Raw genomic sequence first — 13,411 nt, forward strand, 5'->3', positions numbered from 1 at the left:
GAGCTTGGGAACTTGCAACTCTGCTTGGGAAAACAGGACGTGCAACCACAGGAAGCAGAATGACAGAACTATATGTACTAAACGACACCAACTGCTCCATTCACAGGCCTCTCCCAGGGAAAAAGCCACTTCCCATTTGGCTTCTGAGAGATGATACACTGCTTATGCTCCTTTTCTTTTTTCCTAGAGAAGTACTTCACCCTTGAGSTGAAAAATCAAAGAGCTTTCAAAGCAGTTTACCAACGGCCACTTATTTGGAAGTTCAATCAGCTTTGAAACCACAGGTTTTGCTCATTTAAAAAACAAAACAAACAAACAAAAAAAACCCTTCAGTTTTCACGTAAAAACAAACTGAGGGTTTTTGGTTATGACTCAAAGTGCTCACGTTACACCACACTCTCAGAGTCACCTTGGCTGGGAGCTGCAGCTGGACCCCTGCCAGTGCTCCAGCCCCGAGACGCACAATCCGGAGCGACTCCAGCCAGGATCATTGGGAAATGCTCTGCCTGGACACCTGCCCAGTGCTCAGACCCAAACAAAGCACTGAATGCTGGGCCCTGTACCTCAGCCATCTGCTGGAAAGGGGACAGCTGCAGGGCTGAGTGTCAGCCAGTGCTTTAATCCAGCTCTGCTGGTTTAGATCTCAGTGTGGAGCAGTGAAAGGTAAYAGATCTCCATGACTGTCCTTCCCCCACGCATGGGACACAAGCCATGGAAACAAAAGCATAACACTAGGACCAAACTTTGTCTTGGCAGCAGGAGAAACCTGAGGAAGTTTCACTCAGAGCAATCAGTCTTCCTGGCCCGTGACTTACATCAGAATCAACTCCTTTCTGGCTTCTCCTTGCACAGGAATGCAGGAAGGAATCTGTCTGTAAAGTTTATTGACCTGACTAACATCTTCCGCTCATGCTAATGATTTCATGGCTTTGTTTACCACTCCAGTCTGTCCTGTAGAAACAGACACATCACTGGTCCTATTTGGAAACACAGATTTTTTGGATAAGGAGCATATAAACCACGTGAAAGCTCACAAGGGAATGCAGAAACCTCTGGACAGATCTAGCAACAAGGATGTGGATATCAGCCATTCTCCAAAACCTTACCAGTACAGTTTGGCTCTGGCTKACAGATCACTGGGTTGAGTTACATGAAAGGCTCAGGTAATGGCAGTACCTCACAAGTCGGAGAGAATCTTTGCGGATGTTCACCAGACTCCTCAGTGTCTTCACTGGCTCATGTGGAGCTGGAGTTACATAGGGAAACTGCAACAAAAAGGCAAATAATTCTCCTGTTATTACACTATAAAMGGTGGCAGCATGTTACCTGGCATGCAATTTACCCAAATCAAGAAGTATGTAGCTTTCAGGGTACTCAGTACAGCAGCCACAAGGAAYAGTAATAGCAAATTTTATTTACAGATAAATCAAGCGTGTTTCAGGGTGATAATCCTGCCCTGGCCCAGCAACAGCTCATACTGGGAATACACACTTTAAGAAAGGGCATTTTCACAAGGTCTTTTTCTGCACCCTGAGCTCTCAGTCAGGAAAGCCCTGGTCTCCCAAGCTTTTCTTTCCACTAAAGAAACCACCCCCAGCTAGAGCAGAAGAAATGCAGCTCTTTCATGTGTGTTACAGCATGCAAGCAGTGATCTGACTGCTAATCAGCATGCTGAAACCCTGGATTACTGGGGGAAACTCTTTTTATTCTGAAACAATGGGGCAAATGTTCTGGAAAAGAAAAGGGACAGGGATAGGGGGCCTCATTCTATTCTACAGTCAAGAAACCTTCTCTCACAGATTGTCCTTTAAATRGGGACAATAATGCTTCAGACTGTAATTCTCCTTTGTGGGCACAGGATCTCCAGTGAGAAATGCAAAGGAAACTGCTTATTGTGGTGATCACAACCTGTACAGCTGCAGACCCGCCTGCTGGGCACCAGGGACCACCAACACACGTTTCCTTAGAAATGAGGCAAGGYCTCAGTTACTCCAAAGCAAGAACTGGGCCCACATCCAGAAAAGAGTTTCGCTGCTCTGTGTTTGAGTGGTTTTTTTTTTCCTTGAAGATTAATCAGAGCTGCCAAAGGGCTTTAACTTTACATAGGCAGACTATATTCCACAACAGCCTCCTTCTCTGAAGCCTACTTGGCAAATTTCCCATGGTGTCAATGGCATCTCACCCACTCCCATCCGGAGAAATGATGAAACTCAGGGCTGGGATGTCAGCAAGGAAATCCAGGCTGAGACATGCAGGTAATTTAACTCTGCCAGGTTGGCCCCTACAGGGAGGGCCCTGTGTGCACACACAGCACAGGGGATGCTGTGAGCACCCCCAGGCCTGCCCAGCATTGATACAACCACAGGTTTTCAGCTCAAGTCACTCCTTTCTTACTCTGTTGCCCAACTGCACTTTCTGCTTGAACAAGGACTTTCCAGATTCCTCCTTGTCCTACTCTGGAGAGTCCTGTGAACTGAGTGTGGTTCTAAAAAGACCAACAGCACAGCCTGAGGAGAAACTTAGAAAGCAGAAAATGCTTGTCACTGTTCCAATTCAAGCACTGAGTCATCTCTTGCCTCGGTTTCCCCCACGTGTAAAACCATGGTGACCCTGAACTGCCACGAAGCACCACAAACATTAATTAATTAATTAATGGTCACAGCTATACTCATGAAGAGAACCACAACTTCAATTTTTCATTTTCATGTTTTGAAGCTGCAGAAACAACTAAGRAAATAGTGGACAAAACAAGCAGCTCTTCCCTTTCCTCTCCAGAACTCTGAAAACATCTCCAAATGGTTTCTACTCTGTTACCKTTTGGCTCTTTTAAAGCAGCTCTGAGATGCAAGAGAAATCCAAAACGTAACACTTGCATAAAATTCATGTCTGTCCCTCACAACAGCATTATTCCCTTTTCAAGAACAAGCCAATCACTTGAGCAAGTAACTTTTCACAGTCTCTAGACACCTGTGAGCCTAAACCTTTATGTTCCAGCTGGGAAAACTAAAAGAGAGAAGGAGGGACTTTCACCTAGGTATAACACCCATAAAATGTCAAGATCTATCTTAACACTGCTCTACACCCAGTCAGGCCACTCATTTACACACCAACAGCACAYGTTGAACACTGTCTGGAAGCCATCCAACGTGCCCAGGAGCCTTGGGAAGTTCAGGCTCAGCTTCCCAGCCTTCTCTGCAGCATTTTTTAYACTTGCTCAGGCAGGCAGGATTAGTCCCAAATTCTGTGCTCCTGAGTCCCTGTTCTTCTTCCCCCACCACTAACTCCTTCTGTCCTGAGTGACAATAAGCCTCAAAGGTGAATTCAGCTTCTCAGGAAAACTCAGTTTGCATCTAAACAGATTGGAATGACATTCCCCGAGCAGCAAGGACCTCTTAGGTCTATGCCACCCTCCTCTACAAACCCCCACAAGATTTTCCAAAACAGGCAGGAAATGAAAAAGAGTAAAACAGACAGAACATAGGAACTTGCCTGAACTGGTCTATTTCCAAGGAAGTTTAGGTCCATGTTCTCACCAAAAAGGTAACCCTCAGGGTGAGGGGTGTCAAACTTCTCGCCTCCCATAAAGAAGTGACTTGCAAAGTAGTTTCCTAGAAACAAAAAACACAAGGAAATGAAAAAAAAAAAACCTCTAAATGAGTGCTTCCTCGACAAGCCTGTGCAGTTTTAAATTCACAGGTATAAAAAAGCCACAAGACACAGAAAACACTTGTTTATTTATCCCTTCCCTGTAGTACTAAGAGCTACTGCCAACAGTAGAACAAGGGAAAAAAAAMCCCAAAACAAAAACCTAGAATAAATCATTACAGTRGAGATAATTCCATTTCAACTTGTTTTCCAGAGAAGAGAGAGGAGCAGGAAAAGTCAGCTGTTTCCCATATTGCTCCATTCTGGTGAATGCTTCCTGTTTTCTCCACTCTCCAGTGTGAAGCCCAGTCCCACAAACACCATGGGCCTGCTCAGAGAAGGATGAGGCAAARCCCAGCACAGCCAGAGGGGCTCCTGTTGGGCAAAGTTTGCCTTCTCCCCGCTCCTTCACTCTCATATCCCACACAAGAACCACACCAAACCTTTACAGTGAGTGCTGGAGACTGTATACCTTGATGCTAATTTAATTAACAACACTGACAGCTCTAAATGCAGAAACATGGGAGAGAAAACAGAGATTGGCTAAAGTGAATTTAATCTCCCCATATTTCACCACCAATTTGTTTCATTCACCTTTAAGGTGATGCACAACAGTGCAAATTTCAGGACACAAAKCATGTGCAAGGTCACTGGGATTCTGGAGCATGGGACTGACTGCAAAATGAACAGAATTAATTCAAGTRTGTGAGAGCACCACAGACATAGCTCTCTCCTAGAAAGACTTCAGGGAAACACTCTCAAATACAAACTTCACAGAGTTACAATTTCAGAGAAATAGTATCAGGAGAGAACTAAAAGAAAAGACTCCATCCAAGTCACTTTGCTTCAGGTTTCAGAGTGGGGGATGAGAGGACTGAGCCAAATGTACATTTATTTCCCTGGGTGCAATGCATAGACAGCATAAATTTGTGTTAAAATGAGTCATTCCAGAAGCAGTAACTAATCATCAGAATGGCTACGGAGGCATTCTGGAGAGATTTGCAGTCCTCCTAGATAAGAGCAAGCATGATTTACTCTGAAATGGAAGGGTTTTCATGAATGGCCCTGTTTTTTCCATTAAGGCTTTTTCTCTTTATGCTTTAAGAAAGGCTCTTTTCACTCTGCACAGATGGCAGTGCCTTAATGATGATGGTAGGGCTCAGCTATTGCTGAGCTCAGCTTACAAGCACCCAGATGTTTGTAGTACTGAAACACATCCTTCTGTCTCCAGATGCAACAATCACCTTCAGCACAGGTCCAGCATCTACTTAGAATCTGTCCTACAGGATCAGAATAACAAAATCAAAGAATCATTCAGGYTGGAAAAGCCCTCCAASATCACCAAGCCCAACCTGTGACCAATCACCYCCTTGTCAACCAATCCAGAGCACTGAGTGCCACGTCCAGTCATTTCCTGGACACAAATGTAGTGCTCAAAATGACGGGGAACTTTTTTCCAGCCCTCCCAGAAGCAACAAATTAAAAAACTAATCTGCATATAATCTTCAAGCACAGCCACCCTGACACAGCCTCTCCACCTGAGATACAGGCTCACTGTATCTCAGTACCTTGCTGGCACTGAGGTTCAAAAAAACATGCTGAACACCAGGGTTTAGGAATAGATTTCACATTGTATGCGGGTCAAGTAAGATTATGTTTTGGAACATTTTATTTGTTGAACTCTGAAGACAGTACTTGTGCAGGATATCTCAGTACCAAAGCAGCTGGTTATCTGGGATCAGAGTCAGAGAGAGTGACTCTCTCTGACTCTCTTTATTCAGTGAATGAGACAGAATCATAAAATTTGTGCAGAAAGGGACTTTAAAGATGACACAGGTTCAACTCCCTGCCATGGACACCTTTCACTAGACCAGGCTGCTCCAAGCCCTGTCCAACCTGGCCTGGAACACTTCCAGTGATGCAGCAGCCACAGCTTCTCYGGCAACATGTGCCAGGGCCTCACCATGCTCACAAGGCAGAACTTCTTCCTAATGTTTAATCGAACCCTACTTTCTGTCAGTGTGAAGCCATCCCCCCTTGTCTGGCAATCCAGGCTCTTTTAAATAGTCTTGCCCCATCTTTCCTGTAAGTTCCCTTCAGGTACTGGAAGGCCACAATCAGGTCACCCCAAAGCTTCTTTTTCTTTCCAGGCATATCAATCTCAATTCCCAATTCCCTCAGCCTTTCCTCACAGCAGAGCTGCTCCATCCCTCTGATCATCCTGGTGCCTCCTCTGGACTGGAGGAGCTCTTCCTGTGTTGGGCCCCCAGGGCTGGAGGCAGCTCAGCAGGTGGGGTCTCACCTGATAGGGGCAGTGGAGCAAAATCCCCTCCTCTCCTGCTGCCCACACTGTGGGATCAGCCCAGGACAGTTTGAGAACATCTCCAGGAATGAAAAAGTCTCTCTTGTTCCAGTTGAACAGCACCCAGACACAAAACCAGCACGTTCAAGGCACCTGCCACACTGTCACTGCTCTACTACGAACTACTTCTGGGACCTCTACCACATTATTGAGATTTCACACAAATATACACAACAGTTGGAATGACAGCTTCAGTTCCACGTTCAGACTGAACTCTCTTAATCTTCCTTCTAAGTCACCACCTGCAATGTGAAGAAGAGAGTTTTTTCCCCCCCAGAGGCACCTCCTTCACAAGTAAACAAGAAACACAATCAGTGCCAGGCACAAGGAGAACAGGGAAAATCACTCTGAGGAGCTCAGAGGGGCACACACTGGTGAGCAGAACAACCCTGGGGCTCTGCCACTGCTGCTGCACACACAAAAGCTGCCACGCACATGAGGTCTCAACAGCCAAACTAACAAACCAGAATGGCAGCAAACTGTCTCCAAAAATTCATAACACAGTTTTCAGCGGCTAAAAAAAAGATACTCTGTTGCAAGCTTTCAGAAAACACTTGCTACAATGACACATGAAGTTCAGAGCTCTCAAGGAAACACCAAAGTTATACATTAATCCCCTCAACCACCATCACAACCACTTCGGAGTTAGCCCAAGTTGGAGGCAAAACATTTTAAGAAAGCATTTCTTAAATATCACACCAGGGACTAAAAGGAAAAGGAAACTTCCAGAGGGAAAATATGAGACATCGTCTTTTCCAGTCGCTGTGACATTTAGGATTTTTAGTGTCTCTAAAAGGCATGTGCATAATTTCTATGCATTAGAATCCCAGGTTCAGTTTCCAAACCCATTACAAAGACAGTTTTAAGGACTTTAGCCAGGCTACCATGCCTCTTGAAACCTGTTCCCAGAGGTCCCCCCAGCCTATAAAACTACCTTTAGGCAGGTGTTGCAAGGCCAGCTTTACACAAAGCTCTGTAGCTATGGGCCCAAGGAGGATGCTAAGTGCCATCCTCTTCGGCAGGAAAAAAATAAAGGCAAAAAATCCTTGGATTAACTCTCCACAGGACTGCTACAGAAATCCTCCAGGAAAATGTAGTGACACGCTGAACAGGAAAGAATCACCATAAATAAAGGAGGATGGAATCGGATAAAAATGCCAGAGCAAAGAAAAACTGTGGCTTTACGTCCCCTGAGTAAATCAGCACAAAACACAGGGGAGCATCACATTAAAGAGAACATGACCAGGTGACACTGCTGAGGTAGATGAAGCCCTGAAGCCCAAGCAGCAGCTGGAAGAGAAATTGTTGTGGTGGAAAACTTCACAGCAGCTGGAAAAATTGGGACCACTGGGACACCCAGAACAGCCAAGTCTAACTCATTAGTTTATCCCATGCAAAAGCAAATTGGAACCCAAGGCTCCTCCAAGGCATCAAATAACACCAAAATACTTTATATTATATTTAGTACAACATAGTGGTGGGGGTTCATTATCATAATTACACCAGCATGAAGCACCAGACTGCTCCAGTCATAATTACCTCTTCCTAAACCAGCATCCTAATCCCTTATCCATGCAACACATGGATGTGATGCACGAGTGACACATTGGGAAAGAACACAACGTCCTGCAAGAGCCAGAAACAACTGTAATCCCATCAAAACATGGGCTGTGTCATATAACATTCATTAACAGAAAGCAATTAGGTGTCCATTTAAGCTTCTCACCATTAATACAATAAGCAGTGAAATGACAGAAATTGAGTTCTCTTTAATTACTCAGCCAGCCAGTCACCACCACAGCAGAGTGACAGCACAGTCCCAGGTACAGCCTGAACAGCAGCAGTGTGTGAAACACAGAGCCAGGGACACTGTCACGGCACACGTGAACAAGGTGATGAACCAGGTACTCCTATTTAAAACTGCTCTTTCTATGATTAAAGCCTCATTCCCAAACAACAAAGCAGTTCAGCTTCAGAGAAGAGCAATCTGCTTCCTTTTTTCCCCTCCTAGAAATCTCCAGGGAATTCTCTTCCAAGAGCCTACTCCAGAGGAGAAGAGCCATCCCAAGGGCACGTGCTCCATGCCGCAGAGGAGCTCACTGGAACGGGAGCAGAGCTGTGGTGAGCACTGGTGCATTGCTCACTGCTTCTAAGGCAATAGGGGCATGTGAGATCCTTTCACTGCTCCAAGCACTGAAGCACCACAGAGCTCATCACTATTCCCTGCTAAAGGGGCAAAATACCCATTTTTAGCCTGTTTCATAGAGGCACTTACTCTTCTGTACAAACCAGGTCTTCCTCCCAACTGGTCAGGCAGGTGCAATGCCAGCACAGGCTCCATAAAGCAAGTAATTTTAGTTAAAAGGTACCAGCAAAGAGGGGTCAGAGAAGGGAATTGTGCATCACCTTCAGCAGCCTCAGTCATCCAGATGCAGGAGGAAAAACATAGATGATCCCCATCCTGAGCCTTTGAGGAATAAGCAGGGCATTTTCAGAGGATTTTTGACTACAAAACTGCACACAATCTCCACCAAAGCTGTTAAACAACCTGCTTCACTGAGGACTGGCTGGATTCCACAGCAACCTGCTCCATCCTCCCCAGAGCACTTGACTGACCTGGCAATAACCACATCAAAAGCCAATAAAGGAGAAGTGAATATTCACCTCTGCCTTTGCAACCAGCTGTGACTCAACAAGGCACCATCACTTGGAACAACCTGGCACAGCTGCTGTGATCCTCACCACAGGCAGCTGAAATGACAGCCAGAATACCTGTATTTAGGGTTCATTTCCTTGCACATGTCCTTGTGAGGGGGTATTTGCTCCAGAGCACAACCACTCATCCTTCAAACTGATGCCAACCCTGGAGAGCAGCTGACCACAGTAAGTCGAGATCTGCTGAAACCAGAGACAAGAGGGACAGAATGGAAAAGGTGATGGACAGCCCTCGGTGCTGCAGAGAGGATGGAGGACCTCAGGWAATGCTCTCTCAGCACTCCTTTCAGCCTTTCAGGGGTAATCTCAGAGCCTGGAGTGTGTGTCAGGCTCACACTCCAGCACACACACATCCGACACAGCCCATGGAAAACTGGCTTCTTCCAGTCAGGGCTCACAGCAACAGTGTYGAGTTAGAAATAATTAGTAATCATTTGGCCTAAGAACATTTTGTACTGCTTCCAGCTTGCTTCCCGAAATCAAAACCATATTCACTCACTTGCAGTCATCTTCACTGTCAGGTTTGGTATCAACCTCTCCATCTCCAAGGCAACCACAGTGGGGATGGCAGGCCCTGAAGGGACAGTGTCCTCCTGAACATGCTCCACCTGAAGGAGGGAGGGGAGCTGCCATCTCAACAGCCCTCACTGTTCTGGGCTTTGAACCTCCACCTCACAGGTATTCACCAGTTCTTTGTCTGCCTAGAGCTGGAACAATTCTTCTCCCTCCCCAAAGTCAAGAGGATCCTTGTTAGATAAACCCAAAGAAGGTGAAGAGAAAGCCCTGGCCTAATGCCAGCTTTCAGAAGGAGCATGAGAAAGTGCCACAGAGAATTAATTAACAGGCCTCTAATTGCATCCAGAGCCTTTGTTGGAAGTAGCAATATTTTTATTTAATCAGCTGATTGAAAGCATTGGCTGTTCAGTTTTACATGGGAGGTATCACACATGGAACACTCTGTGGCAGCATTATAGTCAACAGATCCCTTCCAGGGAGCAGGGAAACACACACACCCAATCTCAGGTGTGTGATGGGGTGACAATCCCAAAACCCAACACATCATTAACTTCCAGTTCAACATCACCAGAACAACAGGATGATGACGTGAAAGAAGTTTAATGTCCATTGCATATTGTGGTTATAATTAATCCACTCCTTATCTAAAATGCTGTCACATGCAGATTCCGCTGCAGCCAAGCTGTGACATTTGCCTTTCCCAGCTGCCCAAGGAAACTAGTACCCAAGCCCCTAAAAAAAGCAGGTTATATTTTCTAAGAGTGCCAACACAGCTGTTGGATTTTTCTGGGCAGGTTTCCCTCTTCCATTTCCTCCACACCACCATTCCTGCTGAAAGCCAGCCTGCAACAAGACAAGGTGCAATGATGACAGGACTCTATTTGAGATGATCCTGCATCCCCTCCAAACCAAACAGGGGTTTTGGCCCCCTCCATTACATAGCCCTGAGGATGTCAAAACCAGCAGGTCATGGACACACACAGGATGTGAATTTTTGAATGAGAAGTCTTAGTATCTGAGAGAGAGGGGACTCAAACAGCTCCTCTGCAAATTCTTCAGCCTGCCTGGAAAAGCCCGGACAGAACTGAAACCTAGAAAAAATTGTAAGCAAATGAATATTGCAGGGGAAAAGAGAACCTGAATTTCCCTGGTGACTTGTTTTCTTAGAAGAATAAGTAAAACTCTCTAAACAAGTTAAGCCTGGCCAATCTCAAAGCCAGCCCAAGACAAGGTGAGTCATGGGCTCACCCCAACTGCACACAAGGAGCACCAGCAACTCTCCAAGCCTTTAGAACAATTCCCTTTGGAAGACAGACACCCAGTAGGCTGCGTCAGCCCAACAGCTCCTAGGTGAGAACCACTGCCATTTTAAGGTATTAAAGAGGGTTGTCATGCGGGAATTTTTCCATCCTGTATTCCACCAGACCCAATTCTGTTCCATGACCCCACAGAACTCTGCCGTCGCTTCCCCTTTACCAGCGGCTGACCCACAACTTGTTGAGGCCACATTTGCAGCGTGAGGAGCGGTCCCCGTGCACCCTCAGCAACCCCCGGGAGCACGGGCGGTGACGGCGGCGGGCGAGCACGGCCAGCGGGACAGCAGAGTCCGGGATGCAGGGCACGGGGACACCCTCACGGCTGAACCCCCGCGGGCAGAGCCGCCCGGTGCCGCCGCCGTGCCCACACACATCCACACACGGCCTCTCCGCCAGCGCGGGCGGGCTGGGCCGCGGGCAGAGGCACAGCCGGAGCCAGCCCGAGTCAGTGACAAGCATTCCTGCAGCCCCTTCCCCAGCCGCCCCGCTCGGCCCGGGGACACCGTGCACGGCACGGCCTGTCCCCCTCGCCGGTCCCCGCGGCCCTCACCAGACTTGGGCGGGTAGCGGTAGGCCGAGTTGGCCTGGATGTCGATGTCCTCCACCCCCGCGATGCGCCGGCTGAGCAGGGAGCCCATGGCGGGCGCGGGCAGGGCGGGCGGCCCGGGGGGCGCAAAGCGGCGGCGGCGGCACCGGCACCGGGACCCGCACCCACGGCGGCGGCGCGGGGCACGCCGGGACAGCGAGTCCGCCCGCCCTGCGACTACAGCTCCCGGCAGCCACGGCGGCAGCGCCTACCAACGGCGGCGGGGGGGGACGGCGGCACCTACCAATGACAGCGCGGTGGGGGGACCATGGCACCTCACAGCCTCCCCAGGGGAGCGGAGAGAACTCCGCCGGCAGAGGGCGCTGCGGCGGGAACGGTGATGGGGATGGGAACGGGAATGGGAATGAGGACGGGAACGGGAATGGGAGTAGGAATGGGGATCTGGATGGGAATGGGAATGGGAATGGGAATGGGGATCTGGATGGGAATGGGAATGGGGATTGGAAAGGGAATGGGAATGGAAATGGGAATGGGAATAGGGAGGGGGATGGGGATATGAATGGGAATGGGAATGGGGATGGGGATGGGAATGGGGATGGGGATTGGAAAGGGAATGGGAATGGGGAAGGGGATGGGGATATGAATGGGAATGGGAATGGGAATGGGAATGGGGATCTGGATGGGGATGGCAATGGGAACGGGGATAAGAATTGGATGGGAATTAAATGAAAACGGGAATAGGAACAAAATGGAATGGGAAGAGGATAGGAATGCGGATGGGAATGGAGATGGGATGAAAATAAGGATGGGAACAGGAATGGACCCAGGGATAGGCATGGGGCACCCTGCACAAGATGCACCAAAGGATGGGCATGGAGAATACCAGGGGGCAGCCCTTGGATGGGGAAGCCCTTGGGAGCTTGTACAGGGAAGCGCAGCAAGGACACTCGAGGGCACACGCCTTGCACAGGGATGCACAGGAAGGATGCCCAAGGTCATGGTCTACACAGGGATGCAGGGGGCGGAATTCCCAGGGACRCATCTTGCACAAGGAAGCACAGGAGAGGCATGCCTCTCCTTCCTGGGTTCCTCCCATTGCAGGTAATCTGCACAAGAAAGCAAATGCAGATGTCTGGGGTTGGGATGTGAGAGCAGGGAATGGCCACGTCTGTCTCACATGTGGGACACACAGCCAGGAGCACGGCATGGAGGAAGAGGCACGAAAGAGCCACACACGTCCCGGGACTGAGCCCTGTCCCCTCTGGCACCAAGGAAGAGGGCAAAGCTGCTCCCTGTGATGCGAGGTACCTTCCTGCACACATGCTGCAAAGGAACTGGGGATCCAGATTCTCAGCGATGCAGTTGGGAATCGCTGGGAGACATGAAGGAGCTGAGGCGGCACATGTGAAATCCCTTAAACTGGCCTCTGGAGCATGAAATAGGGCTGGGATTCAGGGAGATGGGATGGGGTAGGGAGCAGAGCCTGCCAGCACGGGAGGATTTTGTGATAGCAAGTGAGTGAGTGAGTGAGCACGCAGTGGGTGGAATTTGCTGGCTGTAAACACAAACTAAAACACGCCCAGTGGGAATAAGCAAACAATCCCAAGGGGAAGCGTGCTTCCAGACAGTTATTATCCCTGCAGCTGTTGTGGCCACACGAGTACAGCCAGAGGGGGTGTAAGAGGCACGGGATGCTGGGGAACACGTGCTGGGGGTGTAAGAGGCACGGGATGCTGGGGAACACGTGCTGGGGGTGAGAACAGAGCAGGACCAGACCCTGCTCTTCTGCATCCCATTGGGAAAGGTTGGGAAAAGACATGGAATCAGCAACAAGTCCTGCAACTAGCAACAAGTCCTGCTGGCCAGCCATGAGAATCCTGGCACAGAGGAGCCCCAGGCTCAGCCTGGCAGTGCCTTGGCAGGAACTGTGCCTGGAAACCCTGTGCTGTGTCCCCCAGGATCCGGCTGGCCCCTGGAGCGATGGTGCCTCTTGGGTGTGCTTCAAGCAGCTTCTCCATGCAAGGGTTTCTCATGATAGAAGTTGCACAGACAGGGAGGGATGGAGTCTGCTGACCAGCACAGTGACAGGGATGGAGTCTGCTGACCACTGCAGCGACACGTGTGCTGTCCCGGAGCACATCCAGTGCTTCCTGCCTGCACAGCCATAGGAAAAAGCTCCAGGCAGTGCCCTGGCAGCAGCGGGGTGATGTGAACAGCTCATGTGCCACCAGCAGCCCCAAACCGAGCAAGATGAATCCACAACCCTCAAGGCCTTACTCTGCAGGCTGGCAGCTGATTTGGGGCTCAGCG

The 13,411-nt window shown here is 49.0% G+C and overlaps 1 protein-coding gene across 1 annotated transcript in view; it reads right to left on the reverse strand.

Annotated features, from left to right (window-relative positions):
- MGRN1 (mahogunin ring finger 1) overlaps positions 1–11,288 on the reverse strand; it is a 50,249-nt gene extending 38,961 nt beyond the window's left edge. The window contains exons 1-3 of the mRNA XM_057372400.1: positions 11,105–11,288; positions 3,490–3,608; positions 1,177–1,265 (exon numbers count right to left, since the gene is read on the reverse strand). Of these exons, the coding sequence (XP_057228383.1) occupies positions 1,177–1,265; positions 3,490–3,608; positions 11,105–11,192 (296 nt within the window). The 5' untranslated portion in view covers positions 11,193–11,288. The remainder of the gene's footprint in view (positions 1–1,176; positions 1,266–3,489; positions 3,609–11,104) is intronic.
- Positions 11,289–13,411: the final 2,123 nt, after the last annotated feature.

The sequence above is a fragment of the Malurus melanocephalus genome, unplaced genomic scaffold (assembly GCF_030028575.1).
Source record: "Malurus melanocephalus ecotype Western Australia unplaced genomic scaffold, MMel_1.1 scaffold_170, whole genome shotgun sequence".
Taxonomy (NCBI): domain Eukaryota; kingdom Metazoa; phylum Chordata; class Aves; order Passeriformes; family Maluridae; genus Malurus; species Malurus melanocephalus.